Raw genomic sequence first — 17301 nt, 5'->3', positions numbered from 1 at the left:
GTGGAGGAATTGGGAGGTAGAGGAATTGGGAGGTGGAGGAGGAATTGGGAGGTGGAGGGGAGGTGGAGGAGAGGGAGATGGAGGAAGATGGAGGAAGGGGAGGTGTAGATGGAGGAGAGGGGAGATGGAGGAAGATGGAGGAAGGGGGAGGTGTAGGTGGAGGAGAGGGGAGATGGAGGAAGATGGAGGAAGGGGAGGTGTAGGTGGAGGAGAGGGGAGGTGGTGGAAGGGGGAGGAGAGGAGGAAGTGTAGGGGGAGAGAGGAGGAAGTGTAGGTGGAGGAGTGGGGAGGAAGGGGGAGGTGGAGGAGAGGGGAGGTGGAGGAGAGGGGAGGTGGAGGAATTGGGAGGTGGAGGGGAGGTGGAGGAATTGGGAGGTGGAGGAGGTGGAGGAGGAATTGGGAGGTGGAGGAGGTGGAGGAGGAATTGGGAGGTGGAGGAGGTGGAGGAGAGGGGAGGTGGAGGAATTGGGAGATGGAGGAATTGGGAGGTGGAGGAATTGGGAGGTGGAGGAGGGGGAGGAGAGGGGAGGTGGAGGAATTGGGAGGGGGAGGAGAGGTGGAGTAAGGGGAAGGTGGAGGAGAGGGGAGATGGAGGAGAGGGGAGGTGGAGGAGAGGGGAGGTGGAGGAGAGGGGAGATGGAGGAGAGATGGAGGAGAGGAGGTGTAGGTGGAGGAGAGGGGAGGTGTAGGTGGAGGAGAGGGGAGGTGTAGGAAGGGGGAGGTGTAGGAGAGAGGAGGAGGTGGAGGAGAGAGGAGGAGGTGGAGGAATTGGGAGGTGGAGGAAGGGGAGGTGTAGGTAGAGGAGAGGGGAGATGTAGGTAGAGGAGAGGGGAGATGTAGGTGGAGGATAGGTGGGGGAATTGGGAGGTGGAGGAATTGGGAGGTGGAGGAATTGGGAGGTGGAGGAATTGGGAGGTGGAGGAATTGGGAGGTGGAGGAAGGGGAAGGTGGAGGAAGGGGAAGGTGGAGGAAGGGGAAGGTGGAGGAAGGGGAAGGTGGAGGCAGGGGGAGATGTAGGTGGAGGAGAGGGGAGGTGGAGGAAGGGGGAGGTGGAGGAAGGGGAAGGTGGATGAAGGTGGAGGAAGGGGAAGGTGGATGAAGGTGGAGGTGGAGGAAGGGGAAGGTGGATGAAGGGGAAGGTGGAGGAAGGGGGAGGTGGAGGAAGGGGGAGGTGGAGGAAGGGGAGGTGGAGGAAGGGGAGGTGTAGGAAGGGGAGGAGAGGTGTAGGAAGGGGGAGGTGTAGGAGAGGAGGAGGTGGAGGAGAGAGGAGGAGGTGGAGGAGAGAGGAGGAGGAAAGGGGAGGAGAGAGGAGGAGGAAAGGGGAGGAGAGAGGAGGAGGAAAGGGGAGGTGTAGGTGGAGGAAAGGGGAGGTGTAGGAAGGGGGAGGTGGAGGAGAGGAGGAGGTGGAGGAGAGGGGAGGTGTAGGTAGAGGAGAGGGGAGATGTAGGTGGAGGATAGGTGGAGGAATTGGGAGGTGGAGGAAGGGGGAGGAAGGGGGAGGTGTAGGTGGAGGAGAGGGGAGGTGGAGGAAGGGGGAGGTGGAGGAAGGGGGAGGTGGAGGAAGGGGGAGGTGGAGGAAGGTGGAGGAGAGGGGAGGTGTAGGAGAGGAGGAGGTGGAGGAAAGGGGAGGTGGAGGAAAGGGGAGGTGTAGGTAGAGGAGATGGGAGGTGTAGGTAGAGGAGAGGTGGAGGAATTGGGAGGTGGAGGAGAGGGTAGGTGGAGGAAGGGGGAGGTGGAGGAGAGGGGAGGTGGAGGAAGGGGGAGGTGGAGGTGGAGGAGAGGGGAGGTGTAGGAAGGGGGAGGTGTAGGAAGGGGGAGGTGTAGGAGGGGGGAGGTGGAGGAGAGAGGAGGAGGTGGAGGAGAGAGGAGGAGGTGGAGGAGAGAAGAGGAGGTGGAGGAGAGAGGAGGAGGTGGAGGAAAGGGGAGGTGTAGGAAGGGCGAGGTGGAGGAGAGAGGAGGAGGTGGAGGAGGAAAGGGGAGGTGGAGAGAGGTGGAGGAGAGGGGAGGTGTAGGTGGAGGTTGGGGAGGTGTAGGTAGAGGAGAGGGGAGGTGTAGGAAGGGGGAGGTGTAGGAGAGGAGGAGGTGGAGGGAAGGGGAGGTGGAGAGAGGGGAGGTGGAGGTTGGGGAGGTGTAGGTAGAGGAGATGGGAGGTGTAGGTGGAGGATAGGTGGAGGAATTGGTAGGTGGAGGAGAGGGTAGGTGGAGGAAGGGGGAGGTGGAGGAAGGGGGAGGTGTAGGTGGAGGAGAGGGGAGGTGTAGGAAGGAGGAGGTGTAGGAGAGAGGAGGAGGTGGAGGAAAGGGGAGGTGTAGGAAGGGGGAGGTGTAGGAGAGAGGAGGAGGTGGAGGAAAGGGGAGGTGTAGGAAGGGGGGAGGTGTAGGAGAGGAGGAGGTGTAGGAGAGGAGGAGGTGGAGAGGAGGAGGTGGAGGAGAGAGGAGGAGGTGGAGGAAAGGGGAGGTGGAGAGAGGGGAGGTGGAGGTGGAGGTTGGGGAGGTGTAGGTAGAGGAGAGGGGAGGTGTAGGTAGAGGATAGGTGGAGGAATTGGGAGGTGGAGGAGAGGGTAGGTGGAGGAGAGGTGGAGGAGGGAAGTGGGAGGAAGGGGAAGGTGGAGGAGAGGGGAGGTGGAGGAGAGGGAAGGTGGAGGAAGGGGTAGGTGGAGGAAGGGGAAGGTGGAGGAAGGGGAAGGTGGAGGAAGGGGAAGGTGGAGGAAGGGGGAGGAAGGGGGAGGTGGAGAGGGAGGAAGGGGAAGGTGGAGGAAGGGGGAGCGAGGTGGAGCGAGGTGGAGGAGAGGGGAGGAAGGGGGAGGTGGAGATGGAGGAAGGGGAAGGTGGAGGAAGGTGGAGCGAGGTGGAGGAGAGGGGAGGGTGGAGGAAGGGGGAGGTGGATGAAGGGGGAGGTGGAGGAAGGGGGAGGTAGAGGAAGGGGAAGGTAGAGGAAGGGGAAGGTAGAGGAAGGTGGAGGAAGGGGAAGGTGGAGGAAGTGGAAGGTGGAGGAAAGGGGAGGGAGGTGGAGGAAGGGGAGGTGGAGGAAGGGGAGGTGGAGGAAGGGGAAGGTAGAGGAAGGTGAAGGGAGGAAGGTGGAGGAAGGGGAAGGTGGAGGAAAGGGGAGGGAGGTGGGGAGGGGAGGTAGAGGGGAGGTGGAGGAAGGGGAGGTGGAGGAAGGGGAAGGTAGAGGAAGGGGAAGGTAGAGGAAGGGGAAGGTAGAGGAAGGTGGAGGAAGGTGGAGGAAGGGGAAGGTGGAGGAAGGGAAGGTGGAGGAAGGGGAAGGTGGAGGAAGGTGGAGGAAGGGGAAGGTGGAGGAAGGGGAAGGTGGAGGAAGGGGGAGGAAGGGGAAGGTGGAGGAAGGGGGAGGAGGAGGAAGGGGAAGGTGGAGGAAGGGGAAGGTGGAGGAAGGGGAAGGTGGAGGAAGGTGGAGGAAGTTGAAGGTGGAGGAAGGGGGAGGAGAGGTGGAGACTAGAGACAGGGGTAAAGTGAGGGAGACGGAGAAATAGATGCGGAGAATTGAGGCAGCTCAGGCTGTGTGTCTGACAGTGAGCACGTTGTAGAGTGTAGTGAAGGTAAGCACATGACTCCAATCACCAGAGCTCGGCTAAATCAGCAAACCATCAAAGCAGAAAACAATTTGGCTTCCCTCAATCACAATAATGAATGCTGTAATAAAGCAGTCAAACGTGATTAACACATTTTAGGCTCGAACTTGACACACACACGGAGAGAGAGAGAGAGAGAGAGAGAGAGAGCAACACACAAACACTTCCTTCTATAGGGAGATCAGAGACCTGGCAGTGTGGTGCGAGGAAAACAACCTCCCCCTCAACATCAGCAAGACAAAGGGGCTGATCATGGACAAAAGGAAACGGAGGGGTGAACACACCCCCATCCACATTGACGGGGCTGTAGTGGAGCTTCAAGTTCCTGGTGTCCACATCACTGGGGCCGAGCTGCCAGGATCTGTAAGCGAGGCGGTGTCAGAGGAAGGCCCTCAAAATTGTCAAAGACTCCAGCCACCCAAGCCGTAGACTATTCTCTGCTACAGCACAGCAAGCGGTACCAACAGAACCCTGAACAGCTTTTACAGCCAAGACATAAAACTGCTAAATAGCTAATCAAATGGATACCCGGATGTCCTGCATTTACCCTTTTCTGAACCTCTTGCACTGACTAAACACACACACTTTCATCACATACGCCACTGCTACTGTCTATTGTCTATCCTACTATATGTACATAGCTACCTCAATTACCTCGAACCCCAGCACGTCAAATCGGTACACTGGAAAGAGAGAACACACACCCAAACCTTTGCCCTGTTCAGTGTGATGTTAGGGATAGAGAACAGTGTGTCAGCTCTGATCCCACTATGGATTCTGACCTCACCGTTAGCTCTTCACCAATGGCATGACAGTTGTGGCAATACATAACGCCACGCTGCCAATGGTAACTGCTAACCACGCTTCTTACTGGCACACCAGGCAGCAATAAGAGAGCAGAACACGCTAACCAAGGCCTCAACTACAGAACCCTGTTCTCCATACACTCTTTTGTAACAGTGAGAGTTGTTGGACTGTGGCAATGTACTCTGACCCCCAAGAACCACTTACTCATGAAATAAGGCCCCAGCAGAGCAGCAAGGGTTTTGACCTCATCTCACCTTTACCTGGGTGAACCCCAGTGCTGAGCCTCAGCTGTGGCCCTGGACAATCCTAGACTAGCTCTATCCATCTACTGCAACCTTTGATACACGCAGCAGCAACAAATAAGGGCCATTGATACACCAGATGAGGCTATGCACATTAGATTTACACAGGGCACATCCACAGGGCTGGCAGTGGAGTCAACTTAGCCTGGTAGCCAGAGGTGTTGGCTCCAAAAAACATAGAAACACATCAGGCTACAGTTAACTCAATGAAACCACTGGTAGATGACTAAGTTCTTAGCTCAGCCAGGCTGTAATGACATCAGTGCCAAATGCTAGATGACTACAGCCGTAGTACAGAGAACACTTGTGTAGATTTCTCTGGAAGTAAAGCCAGTCTCTCCACAGCAATAGCAGCTGGGTCAGAGTCGTACCACCCAGAGGATCAATGGCTGGCATGCTGTTCAGGGGGATCCAGTGGACAACGGGTTTCAGTCAACTGCCAGCCAATTATTTCTCACCCTGTGGAAACACTGATCTGGATTAGTCATTGTTGATGGGTATTGAGATTATTGGGTGTATAATTTGTCACTGGATAAACACAGGGATTAAGTGACACTCAATGCTGGTGTGCTGATTTCCAGTGGCTCAGGTTAAACAGAGGGGCTGAGAAAGGCGTAGTGGGGTATAGATTTGTCTCTGAGCAGAGCCTGGGAGCCTAAGGCTGGAGGGTGGTGAAGAAGGAAGGAATGTTCTCCTTCAGTGTGTGTGTACTATTAAGGCGTCCACCCACGGTGCTCAGAATGACAGAAATGTTGTATTACCATTTTGATTATGGTAATGCATCTTAACAGAACATGTACCTCATGTAATTTTCTAATATTGCCCAAATGCAATTTGCGGGAAACCCGCATTCTAAACAGCCCACCTGGGAAACCCGCATTCTAAACAGCCCACCTGGGAAACCCCCATTCTAAACAGCCCACCTGGGAAACCCCCATTCTAAACAGCCCAGCTGGGAAACCCCCATTCTAAACAGCCCAGCTGGGAAACCCCCATTCTAAACAGCCCAGCTGGGAAACCCCCATTCTAAACAGCCCACCTGGGAAACCACCATTCTGAACAGCCCACCTGGGAAACCACCATTCTGAACAGCCCACCTGGGAAACCCCCATTCTAAACAGCCCAGCTGGGAAGCCCCCTTTCTGAACAGCCCAGCTGGGAAGCCCCCTTTCTGAACAGCCCAGCTGGGAAGCCCCCATTCTGAACAGCCCAGCTGGGAAACCCCATTCTGAACAGCCCAGCTGGGAAACCCCCATTCTGAACAGCCCAGCTGGGAAACCCCCATTCTGAACAGCCCAGCTGGGAAACCCCCATTCTGAACAGCCCAGCTGGGAAACCCCCATTCTGAACAGCCCACCTGAGAAACCACCATTCTGAACAGCCCACCTGAGAAACCACCATTCTGAACAGCCCACCTGAGAAACCACCATTCTGAACAGCCCACCTGAGAAACCACCATTCTGAACAGCCCACCTGGGAAACCACCATTCTGAACAGCCCACCTGGGAAACCACCATTCTGAACAGCCCACCTGGGAAACCACCATTCTGAACAGCCCAGCTGGGAAGCCCCTTTCTGAACAGCCCAGCTGGGAAGCCCCTTTCTGAACAGCCCAGCTGGGAAACCCCGTTCTGAACAGCCCAGCTGGGAAACCCCCATTCTGACAGCCCAGCTGGGAAACCCCCATTCTGAACAGCCCAGCTGGGAAACCCCCATTCTGAACAGCCCAGCTGGGAAACCCCCATTCTGAACAGCCCAGCTGGGAAACCCCCATTCTGAACAGCCCACCTGAGAAACCACCATTCTGAACAGCCCACCTGAGAAACCACCATTCTGAACAGCCCACCTGAGAAACCACCATTCTGAACAGCCCACCTGAGAAACCACCATTCTGAACAGCCCACCTGGGAAACCACCATTCTGAACAGCCCACCTGGGAAACCACCATTCTGAACAGCCCACCTGGGAAACCACCATTCTGAACAGCCCACCTGGGAAACCACCATTCTGAACAGCCCACCTGGGAAACCACCATTCTGAACAGCCCACCTGGGAAACCACCATTCTGAACAGCCCACCTGAGAAACCACCATTCTGAACAGCCCACCTGGGAAACCACCATTCTGAACAGCCCACCTGGGAAACCACCATTCTGAACAGCCCACCTGAGAAACCACCATTCTGAACAGCCCACCTGAGAAACCACCATTCTGAACAGCCCACCTGGGAAACCACCATTCTGAACAGCCCACCTGGGAAACCACCATTCTGAACAGCCCACCTGGGAAACCACCATTCTGAACAGCCCACCTGAGAAACCACCATTCTGAACAGCCCACCTGGGAAACCACCATTCTGAACAGCCCACCTGGGAAACCACCATTCTGAACAGCCCACCTGAGAAACCACCATTCTGAACAGCCCACCTGAGTGGTTCAAAATATGTGACAGAGTTGAACATCACTGTTAGAAATTGAAAGACTCTAAAGATGCAACAACTAGGATGGTTTGCCAACAGGAGAGAAATGGCATGGCTGTGTCCAATAGGGAAGTACATTTACCAAAATAATCTAATTAATCCTGTCTAAACAGAAATAAAATCATTAAACACACTTTACCAGAAAGCATGAGTTAGCCACAGAGGAATCATTTCATTTCAAATCACAAGCTTGTAGGCCTATGTCTATTCAGGAAGCCTGCGTGGCAATAGGCCTAGCTGATTATTGAGTTGCAGCCTTCAGTGAAAAGCATCTAAAATATATGTCTGAAGATAACGGGTCTAGAGTATAATTTAAAATGTTGAGACAAGGGGAGGGGTGTTTGGCGAAGATATAGGCGAGTCTCTCTCCAAAACGGCTCAGCTGTCTCCCTCTAATTATTGAGCATTCATTGTGTGAATAGTTTTTCCTTTGATTTAAAATTAAAACAAATTCCCCATTACATATGTCACAAGTAGTTAGAGGCCATAATTTGGTTACATTCATTTCTGTTAATGCATGTATTGCAGTTATTTACAGTTGAAAAGTTACTTGCAAAGTTCACAACCTGCTAAAAAAAAAAAAGTGTTTATTTCATAACCATCCTTTATGAGATTTGTAAATGTTTTCATTTTCTTTTGTTTGGAGTGCGCCGTGTGAGCAAGTGTCTGGTCTCTCTGTCCTGATGATGTTGAGGGAGCGTACACAGAAGTACCTGGCCAGTTGCGCAGAAACGTACAAGTATTTCTTTAACATCCCATTGCAAATTATAATATATTACAACTATAGCTCCTCACAGTAAACTATTTCAAACCTTTCCAACAATCTCTCCCTCAGTAATCCTCGGTGTGAAAGACGGAAGTTATTAGCCTATAACTTCCATGCGCTCATTTCTTAGCTGCCATTGGATCGCGGTGTAACAACGAGTCCATATGGCAGAGGATGCTGCTCTCGTATTAGTTTACTTTTCACTTTGAGATTATCATAATTTTAATTCAAATGTGTATGATTGACCACGTGACAATGATTCTGAGAACGAAAACATTATTGAAATGAAACTGTTCCACGAAAACACGCATTTGAAAATCATAACTGGCACACAGAATGGTAGCATATATTGTAAACTTCCCCAAACTTCAAACTCACGCTCCACCTATGAAGACGTTATGAAATAATTCCCTCCACATTTCCATGGTCAGATTTTGCCTGAAGCAAGGTAAGACATGCCTCATAATATGAAATAAAACATTCAGAATTCAAACCATTAAGTATATTTTCTAAATGCATACTGCCTTCAGCTCACATTGTAAAGTGTTGGGTGACACACTGACAGTGCAGCAAAAAACTGAACATATGATTGCGTTTAGAATTGTTGCGCAATGAATGGGCTTCTATAAGCAGGTTTTAAATTTGCAGCGAGCCAAGTAGCTACAGGAGAAATCCGCAGAAAACAGGCTCTGTATGCTGGATAAATAAGATACATGATGACTAATGAAAATATACAGGGCAATTTAATTCCAATAAATGATGCAAATTAACCTATAGACCAATAAGCAATGAAATTAATAAAAAGCATGAATTTGCAATAGGATGTTTTTTCCTCCTGGTCATTTTGACTGACTTCTATTGATACATTTTTCATCCAAAAGCCCAATTGCTGGCTAATGGAAACCCTGGTGTGAGTGTGTGAGTGATTGGCTGAGCTAATCCCTCTGCTCAATTCGTACCAGGCCGAGACAGCAGAACAGGAATGCACAGGCCTGCCCACTGAAAACATGAAACGCCAACCCTAATTACTATAGTGGAGAGCGGGGGAGAGAGAGCGGGGGGAGAGAGAGCGGGGGAGAGAGAGCGCGGGGGAGAGAGCGGAGAGCATGGGAGAGAGAGAACGGGAAAGAGAGAGAGCGGGAGGGAGAAAGAGAGAGAGCGGGGGGGAGAGAGAGAGAGAGAGCGGGGAGAGAGAGAGAGAGAGAGAGCGGGGGGAGAGAGAGAGAGCGGGGGGGGAGGGAGAGAGAGAGAGAGAGAGAGAGGGGGGAGAGAGAGAGAGAGAGAGGAGGGGGAGAGGGGGGGAGAGAGAGAGAGCGAGAGCGGGGGGAGAGAGAGAGAGAGAGAGAGAGAGCGGGGGAGAGAGAGAGAGCGAGAGCGGGGGGGAGAGAGAGAGAGAGAGAGCGGGGGGGAGAGAGAGAGAGAGAGCGGGGGAGAGAGAGAGAGCGGGGGGGAGAGAGAGAGAGGGGGGGAGAGAGAGAGCGGGGGGGAGAGAGAGAGCGGGGGGAGAGAGAGAGAGCGGGGGGAGAGAGAGAGAGCGGGGGAGAGAGAGAGAGCGGGGGGAGAGAGAGAGAGCGGGGGGAGAGAGAGAGCGGGGAGGAGTGAGAGAGCGGGGAGGAGTGAGAGAGCGGGGGGGAGAGAGAGCGGAGAGCGGGGGGGAGAGAGAGCGGAGAGCGGGGAGAGAGAGCGGAGAGCGGGGGGAGAGAGAGCGGAGAGCGGGGGAGAGAGAGCAGAGAGCGGGGGGAGAGAGAGCGGAGAGCGGGGGGAGCGGAGAGCGGGGGGAGAGAGAGAGGAGAGAGAGCGGAGAGCGGGGGGGGGGAGAGAGAGCGGGGGGAGAGAGAGCGGGGGAGAGAGGGCGGGGGGAGAGAGGGCGGGGGGAGAGAGGGCGGGGGAGAGAGGGCGGGGGGAGAGAGGGCGGGGGGAGAGAGAGCGGGGGAGAGAGAGAGCGGGGGGGGAGAGAGAGCGGGGGGAGAGAGAGCGGAGAGCGTGAGAGGTGGAGGAGAAAGCCCTGGCTTACATCTACTGGAGCTGGAACTGCACACACACCATCATCCTCTGATTAATGGTAGCAGCCGTTTGAACCCACTGGAATCTCTTCATGATGGAATAGCACAGTTCAACTAAAACATTGGCTGCTGGAACTGGGCCTTTTAGCTAGTGTGCTTGGTCTCTCCCTCTCAAGGTCTTTCTGCAGGAGCGCTGGGAGGTTGTGAGAGCGCAAGCTGCTCAAGCCCAGTTTCTCCCCTTTGTGATGGCCTGTACAAGTGTTCTAAGAGACCAAAAACCGCTTGCACCTTTTGCTAATAAACAACAGGCACTATATGCCCATACTCCTTTGAAGAGGGCTTTTGTGATGTGTAGCAGCACAAGCAGGCAGATGGGGAGGCAGGGAGACTCCCCCTGACAGTGTCTACGGCATCAGAGTTCTCCTTCCCTTCTCCAAATCTCCCGACAGATGAGATGTCAAAACAGGTTCTTTAAAGCATCCCAAATTCCCTTTCACACCAGCAGTGCTTTCATCTCCCCAGTTTGACAGGCCATTTCTGAGGCTTAGAGGCGTAAAAATATGACCGCATATGCACAAATCATCACTTAACTTTACTGTTGCTGGGTGGATACTATGTTGTGAGAAGACCCACCAGATAACCTACAATGCAGACCACAATAAAAAGCTTCCATCTATCTTCACAGGATCTGGTAGCCCCTAACCACAGATACAGGGTCAGATTGTCATAACCCAAAATGGTTATGGTAACCTGATCCTAGATCTGAGATTAGGGGGTAACTTCTACCTACTGCTGGGTCTGTTGGCCCTTTGATGGCCCAAATAATTGTGTCTCAGTTAGCCTTTCCCAGAGGACAGCAGGGACAGCGTGTCCGGTAGAGAGAGGAAGGGGGATCTCTGTGACAAACACACTGACAGAACCAGGTGATTTACAACACACACACACACACACACACCTCTTATCAATCAGTGTAACAGACAGGGACAGGTGGGGACTATACAGGCTGTCTGCAGTGTGGGAGTGAAAGTGACAGCACATGCCAAGGCTTGGTCTCTGCTGGTGTCACCTCTGACCCAAGGCCTTCGGGTGTCCCGTGGGAACTCACACAAGGTCAAGTTAAGTTCTATAGGTCGTATGTACCGTCCAACGAAACACTTACTTGCAGGTTCTTCCTCAACAATGCAACCGCAATAAGAAATAATAAGATACTAACAAAGTAAATGGCCCAGTAAAATATTTATATTTTAGTGTAAGTATAATACAGGAAAGCACAATTTATAGTCCAATATTTACCTGTGTTTTGGGGAAGGGTGGGATTGGTCAACCCCCAGAGAGTAAGCTAGCGAGAAGCACAGTCCTGGGAGAATCATCACATCAAATATGCAAGCATAAGCCAGACACTGAAACCATGAATCGATCTCAATGGAATATTTGTATGGTGATTTTGTTCACAGATCTCAAGTTAGGATTTGGCTCTCTGAGAACTTCAACTACTCAAAAGATAGTTCACTTTTAGATGTTTTAAGTCAAAAATATCAATGCCATCTCTGTCTAGGCTCAGTAGGCTGGTCTTTAGTCCAATACTATCTAATAACAGCCTTGACCTTGTTTCCACTTCGCCTCACTTCAACCCATCAAGAATCCTCTCCAGTCACAGCCAGCACTATCTATGTTCCACTTTGAAACGGAACACACTCTGAGGCAATAAGTCCCAATTTGGAACTTGACAGAAAGAAACACCACCACATTTACAAGGCGAGACAGTTCTATTTAAATCCTTGGGAGTGGTGGTGTTAGAACCGCCTGCCGAAGCCATTGTGAGCCTGTTGTTTGAGGCGGGGGTTGGCCAGAGAACTAATAATCCTGCATGCAGGCAGCCATAGTGCCGGCCATCTGCGGAGCCTGTTCCTAGGCAGACAGACACGCAGGCAGGCAGACACGCAGGCAGGCAGACACGCAGGCAGGCAGACAGGCTGACAGTAATGCCTTCTCCCCGTGTGGGCTGCAGGGGTGCAGGCTGATGCTAATGCGCTCCGTCAGATTTAACATTCTCCCAGCACTAATGCTTTTAATGAGGAGCTACCCCCCCTCACCCTCAGCATTCTCACCCCCGCCTCACCCATGCCAGCCTAGAAATATTATCACACCCCCTACAGGTAGTTAGAGCCCCATGATGACAGGAGATGAGAGGATTAGGGGAGGGCAGAGGGGCCAACATGTTTTAATAGAGCTCTGGCTGACAGGCAGTCTGGGTCAGATGCAGCACCATGGGTGGATGAATGGATCCAGCTGTGGAAAGATGATGGATTTCAGCAGAACTAACTGTTTAATGAAGTACTGAACAAAGCTCCGAAAAAGCAAGGCCATCTTTACAGCGCAAAGTATATCTAGGATAATGTCCCCCTCGGCCCTCTGCACAGCTTCATGACATTTAGATCAATACTCATCCCGTTTCTCCACTACGCCAGCCAGACATAAAGCACAAGCTATGTCCATGTGTATGTTCCTGTCACTAGTTTTATGTAACTAGACAAGTCAGTAAGGTCCATCAATCAAATGCATTTATAAAGCCCTTTTCAAATCAGCCGATGTCAAAGTGCTGTACAGAAACCCAACCTAAAACTCCAAAACAGCAAGCAATGCAGGTGTAGAAGCACGGTGGCTAGGAACAACTCTAGAAAGGCCTAGAGGAACCTAGGAAGAAACCTCGAGAGGAACCAGGTTGAGGGGTGGCCAGTCCTCTTCTGGCTGTGCAGGGTGGAGATTATAACAGAACATGGCCAAGATGTTAAACGTTCATAGATGACCAGCAGGGTCAAATAATAATAATAATAATCCCAGTGGTTGTAGAGGGTGCAACAGGTCAGCACCTCAGGAGTAAATGCCAGTTGGCTTTTCATAGCCGAGCATTCAGAGTTATTTACAATGACGGCCTACCCCGGCCAAACCCTAACGACACTGGGCCAATTGTGCGCCGCCCTTTTTTTAAATTTTTTTTATTTCACCTTTATTTAACCAGGTAGGCTAGTTGAGAACAAGTTCTCATTTGCAACTGCGACCTGGCCAAGATAAAGCATAGCAGTGTGAACAGACAACACAGAGTTACACATGGAGTAAACAATTAGCAAGTCAATAACACAGTAGAAAAAAATGGGCAGTCTATATACAATGTGTGCAAAAGGCATGAGGAGGTAGGCGAATAATACAATTTTGCAGATTAACACTGGAGTGATAAATGATCAGATGGGCATGTACAAGGTAGAGATATTGGTGTGCAAAAGAGCAGAAAAGTTAATAAATAAAAACAGTATAAAAACAGTATGGGAATGAGGTAGGTGAAAATGGGTGAGCTATTTACCTATAGACTATGTACAGCTGCAGCGACCGGTTAGCTGCTCGGATAGCTGATGTTTGAAGTTGGTGAGGGAGATAAAAGTCTCCAACTTCAGCGATTTTTGCAATTCGTTCCAGTCACAGGCAGCAGAGCACTGGAACGAAAGGCGGCCAAATGAGGTGTTGGCTTTAGGGATGATCAGTGAGATACACCTGCTGGAGCGCGTGCTACGGATGGGTGTTGCCATCGTGACCAGTGAACTGAGATAAGGCGGAGCTTTACCTAGCATGGACTTGTAAATGACCTGGAGCCAGTGGGTCTGGCGACGAATATGTAGTGAGGGCCAGCCGACTAGAGCATACAAGTCGCAGTGGTGGGTGGTATAAGGTGCTTTAGTGACAAAACGGATGGCACTGTGATAAACTGCATCCAGTTTGCTGAGTAGAGTGTTGGAAGCCATTTTGTAGATGACATCGCCGAAGTCGAGGATCGGTAGGATAGTCAGTTTTACTAGGGTAAGCTTGGCAGCGTGAGTGAAGGAGGCTTTGTTGCGGAATAGAAAGCCGACTCTGGATTTGATTTTTGATTGGAGATGGTTGATGTGAGTCTGGAAGGAGAGTTTGCAGTCTAGCCAGACACCTAGGTACTTATAGATGTCCACATATTCAAGGTTGGAACCATCCAGGGTGGTGATGCTAGTCGGGCATGCGGGTGCAGGCAGCGATCGGTTGAAAAACATGCATTTGGTTTTACTCGCGTTTAAGAGCAGTTGGAGGCCACGGAAGGAGTGCTGTATGGCATTGAAGCTCGTTTGGAGGTTTGATAGCACAGTGTCCAATGACGGGCCGAAAGTATATAGAATGGTGTCGTCTGCGTAGAGGTGGATCAGGGAATCGCCCGCAGCAAGAGCAACATCATTGATATATACAGAGAAAAGAGTCGGCCCGAGAATTGAACCCTGTGGCACCCCCATAGAGACTGCCAGAGGACCGGACAGCATGCCCTCTGATTTGACACACTGAACTCTGTCTGCAAAGTAATTGGTGAACCAGGCAAGGCAGTCATCCGAAAAACCGAGGCTGTTGAGTCTGCCGATAAGAATTTGGTGATTGACAGAGTTGAAAGCCTTGGCGAGGTCGATGAAGACGGCTGCACAGTACTGTCTTTTATCGATGGCGGTTATGATATCATTTAGTACCTTGAGTGTGGCTGAGGTGCACCCGTGACCGGCTCGGAAACCAGATTGCACAGCGGAGAAGGTACGGTGGGATTCGAGATGGTCAGTGACCTGTTTGTTGACTTGGCTTTCGAAGACCTTAGATAGGCAGGGCAGGATGGATATAGGTCTATAGCAGTTTGGGTCCAGGGTGTCTCCCCTTTGAAGAGGGGGATGACTGCGGCAGCTTTCAATCCTTGGGGATCTCAGACGATATGAAAGAGAGGTTGAACAGGCTGGTAATAGGGGTTGCGACAATGGCGGCAGATAGTTTCAGAAATAGCGGGTCCAGATTGTCAAGCCCAGCTGATTTGTACGGGTCCAGGTTTTGCAGCTCTTTCAGAACATCTGCTATCTGGATTTGGGTAAAGGAGAACCTGGAGAGGCTTGGGTGAGGAACTACGGGGGGGGCGGAGCTGTTGGCCGAGGTTGGAGTAGCCAGGCGGAAGGCATGGCCAGCCGTTGAGAAGTGCTTATTGAAGTTTTCGATAATCATGGATTTATCGGTGGAGACCGTGTTTCCTAGCCTCAGTGCAGTGGGCAGCTGGGAGGAGGTGCTCTTGTTCTCCATGGACTTCACAGTGTCCCAGAACTTTTTGGAGTTGGAGCTACAGGATGCAAACTTCTGCCTGATACAGCCCTATATGACTCCCAATCACAGCCTGATACAGCCTGGTTCCTCCAGCATTATAATGAAAAGGGGGCGCAAAGTCCCAAAACACAAGGTTTCTGGAGACTTGTGGGAGGAGTGCTGATTAAGTCGCTCACTGTATGCGCTTTCGTTAGCCTGATCGTGTCCAGACTGAGGAGAAATCCGCACACAACACATCCCTGACCACCTCCTGATGTAGTCAGACAGATCTGAACACAATCAGACCACAAAGCGCCTTTTCAATATGATCTTCGTATTCTGATAGCAGACGTCGCATGTAAGTGTCAAGTGTAGACACGACCTGACACATGGAGTGTGTGTACAGAACTTCCTCCTCATCTGTTCACGGCAGCCTATATCCACACACTTAAACTAAATAGTGACGCAGCGAACTGGACATACACACACATATGGTCCCACACAGGTAAACAGCTGAGGACATACTGTACACACAGTACAGAAGGGAGGGAGAGATGGAGATTGCTGGGCCACAGCCAGAACTTACGTTATGCAGTACCAACACCTGCGACTAGACATTCAAGCTCCAGTGTTGTCTGTGTATGTGAGTGTTCTCAATCAAAACAGAAATAGGCCGACCAGATTCTTTGACAAGAGGAAACATCAAGGGAGTAACTTACTGTATTATATGAGTGAACAATCAGCACAGAGTGAGAGAGTCTTCTAGTTCATTTGAGGCTGCTGCTGCAATTCACATAACAGCGTTCCAACAGGGGAGCACAGCAGGAAGTCAGACAGGTTCCCAGCCTGACCCCAATCAACACAATGGGCCTTTTCCCATCAACACCTGTCTGCTGAAGTCAAACTGGGGCCAGACATGGGGTGTATTCATTAGTCAGATTCCGTTGCAAAAGTTGCCTGTTGCAAAAGATTTTGCAACAAAAAATATGTTAACTCCAACCGCTCTTCAACGTGACGTAAAAGCCATTGTGCTCTTAAAAACGGAATTTGTAGTTATTTAAATTGAAACATTTTGCAACAGACAAAACTATTTACAACATAATCCGACTAATGATTACACCCCATGTTCAGCAGGGTGGTATGTTGGGCAACGATCAGATAAGTCTTTTCTGTAGAATAAAGAATTCAGTATATCGGTTCCATTAGTGATCTTTCTATCTGCAACCTTCCACAACATTGGTGTGGAGACTGAACGAGGCCCATCAGCATCTCCATAGCATGCCCTACACCAGGACAAGGCAGCCCAGAGGGCATCCAGTCAACATCTCCCCAGGCAGGGTCTAGTGATAAGAGCACACACTTCAGGGCCCAAGGTTAGGCTTAAGGTTAGGCTTAAGGCAATCAGTACACGGTCCACCCATTCACAGCCAGTCAGCCCCCCACCCCACAGTCAGCACCATAAAAGGCACTGTTGACTGGCATGGCAAGGCACTCTCACTCTGCAACACTTCACAAAACTAAGTGGCTATGATGGACTTTGACCCAGTTACGCTCCTACTACAACAATATAAATCAGTGGTTGAACTAATCCCACTCTACAAAGGCTTTATCTGCTTATTTACACCCAGTGGATAAGAGCTGCCAAGATGAACTAACGGTTTAACCAACTACCTATGGACATTCAAACATGGCGCCATCTTAGGGGTTGTGACAAAGGGATTTGAAAAGTAATTTGAGAAGGGATTTGAAAAGGTGACTCACTATTGTTGATCTGGTTTTGTTGCCGTCTAATTTTAGGCCCTAATATGCCTCACAGTAAGTGTAATCAAAGCATTAAAGATGATCATTGTTATGACTTTACCACCTTTAACCATAAGGGGGGGAAACTGTAAGCTGCCCTAGAATCAGCATCTAGGGCAGTGGTATTCAAAGTCGGGGTCACGAGCCCTACTGGGGTCGCGGGGGAATTGCAGTGCGGTCGGCATTTCAAATAATAATACAAGTACAGATCATTGTACGGGACATTATACAAACATTTTTTGCGAAAGATCATTTGAATAATACTATTTTATTGAGTAAATCTATTTATTGGTTTCTTTTCCTTTTGATAAGATGAAAATGAAATTAATTTAAGTTGATTTGTTAATGTAAAAATAGAAATGTACTGATTTGAAGGTTGTGACATTAGATTTGGGGTGTGGTCAGCAGAAATTCTGACAGAACAAAAAGGGGTCCC

The 17301-nt window shown here is 50.8% G+C and overlaps 2 protein-coding genes across 18 annotated transcripts in view; both read right to left on the bottom strand.

Moving 5' to 3' along the window:
• Positions 1 to 17301, bottom strand: part of LOC118397872 (afadin-like) — a 142167-nt gene that overhangs the window by 97415 nt on the left and 27451 nt on the right. The gene's annotated exons all lie outside the window — the stretch shown is intronic.
• LOC127909447 (uncharacterized) lies at positions 3452 to 7978 on the bottom strand. 3 transcript variants are annotated; one of them, XM_052471001.1, is made up of 3 exons: positions 6862 to 7978; positions 6485 to 6600; positions 3452 to 6169 (listed from the first exon to the last, which is right to left on the bottom strand). In XM_052471001.1, exons 1-3 carry the CDS (start codon positions 7251 to 7253, stop codon positions 5694 to 5696), a joined length of 984 nt encoding a protein of 327 aa, XP_052326961.1. In that variant the 5' UTR covers positions 7254 to 7978; the 3' UTR covers positions 3452 to 5693. The 3 variants fall into 3 exon arrangements, with proteins under 3 accessions (XP_052326961.1, XP_052326962.1, XP_052326960.1); XM_052471002.1 differs by having other exon boundaries at positions 6514 to 6600; XM_052471000.1 differs by having other exon boundaries at positions 6485 to 6890; positions 6949 to 7978.

The sequence above is a fragment of the Oncorhynchus keta genome, chromosome 19, assembly GCF_023373465.1.
Source record: "Oncorhynchus keta strain PuntledgeMale-10-30-2019 chromosome 19, Oket_V2, whole genome shotgun sequence".
Classification (NCBI taxonomy): domain Eukaryota; kingdom Metazoa; phylum Chordata; class Actinopteri; order Salmoniformes; family Salmonidae; genus Oncorhynchus; species Oncorhynchus keta.
The sequence above is the reverse complement of the archived record's forward strand: the minus strand, read 5'-3'. Positions and strand labels throughout refer to the sequence as shown.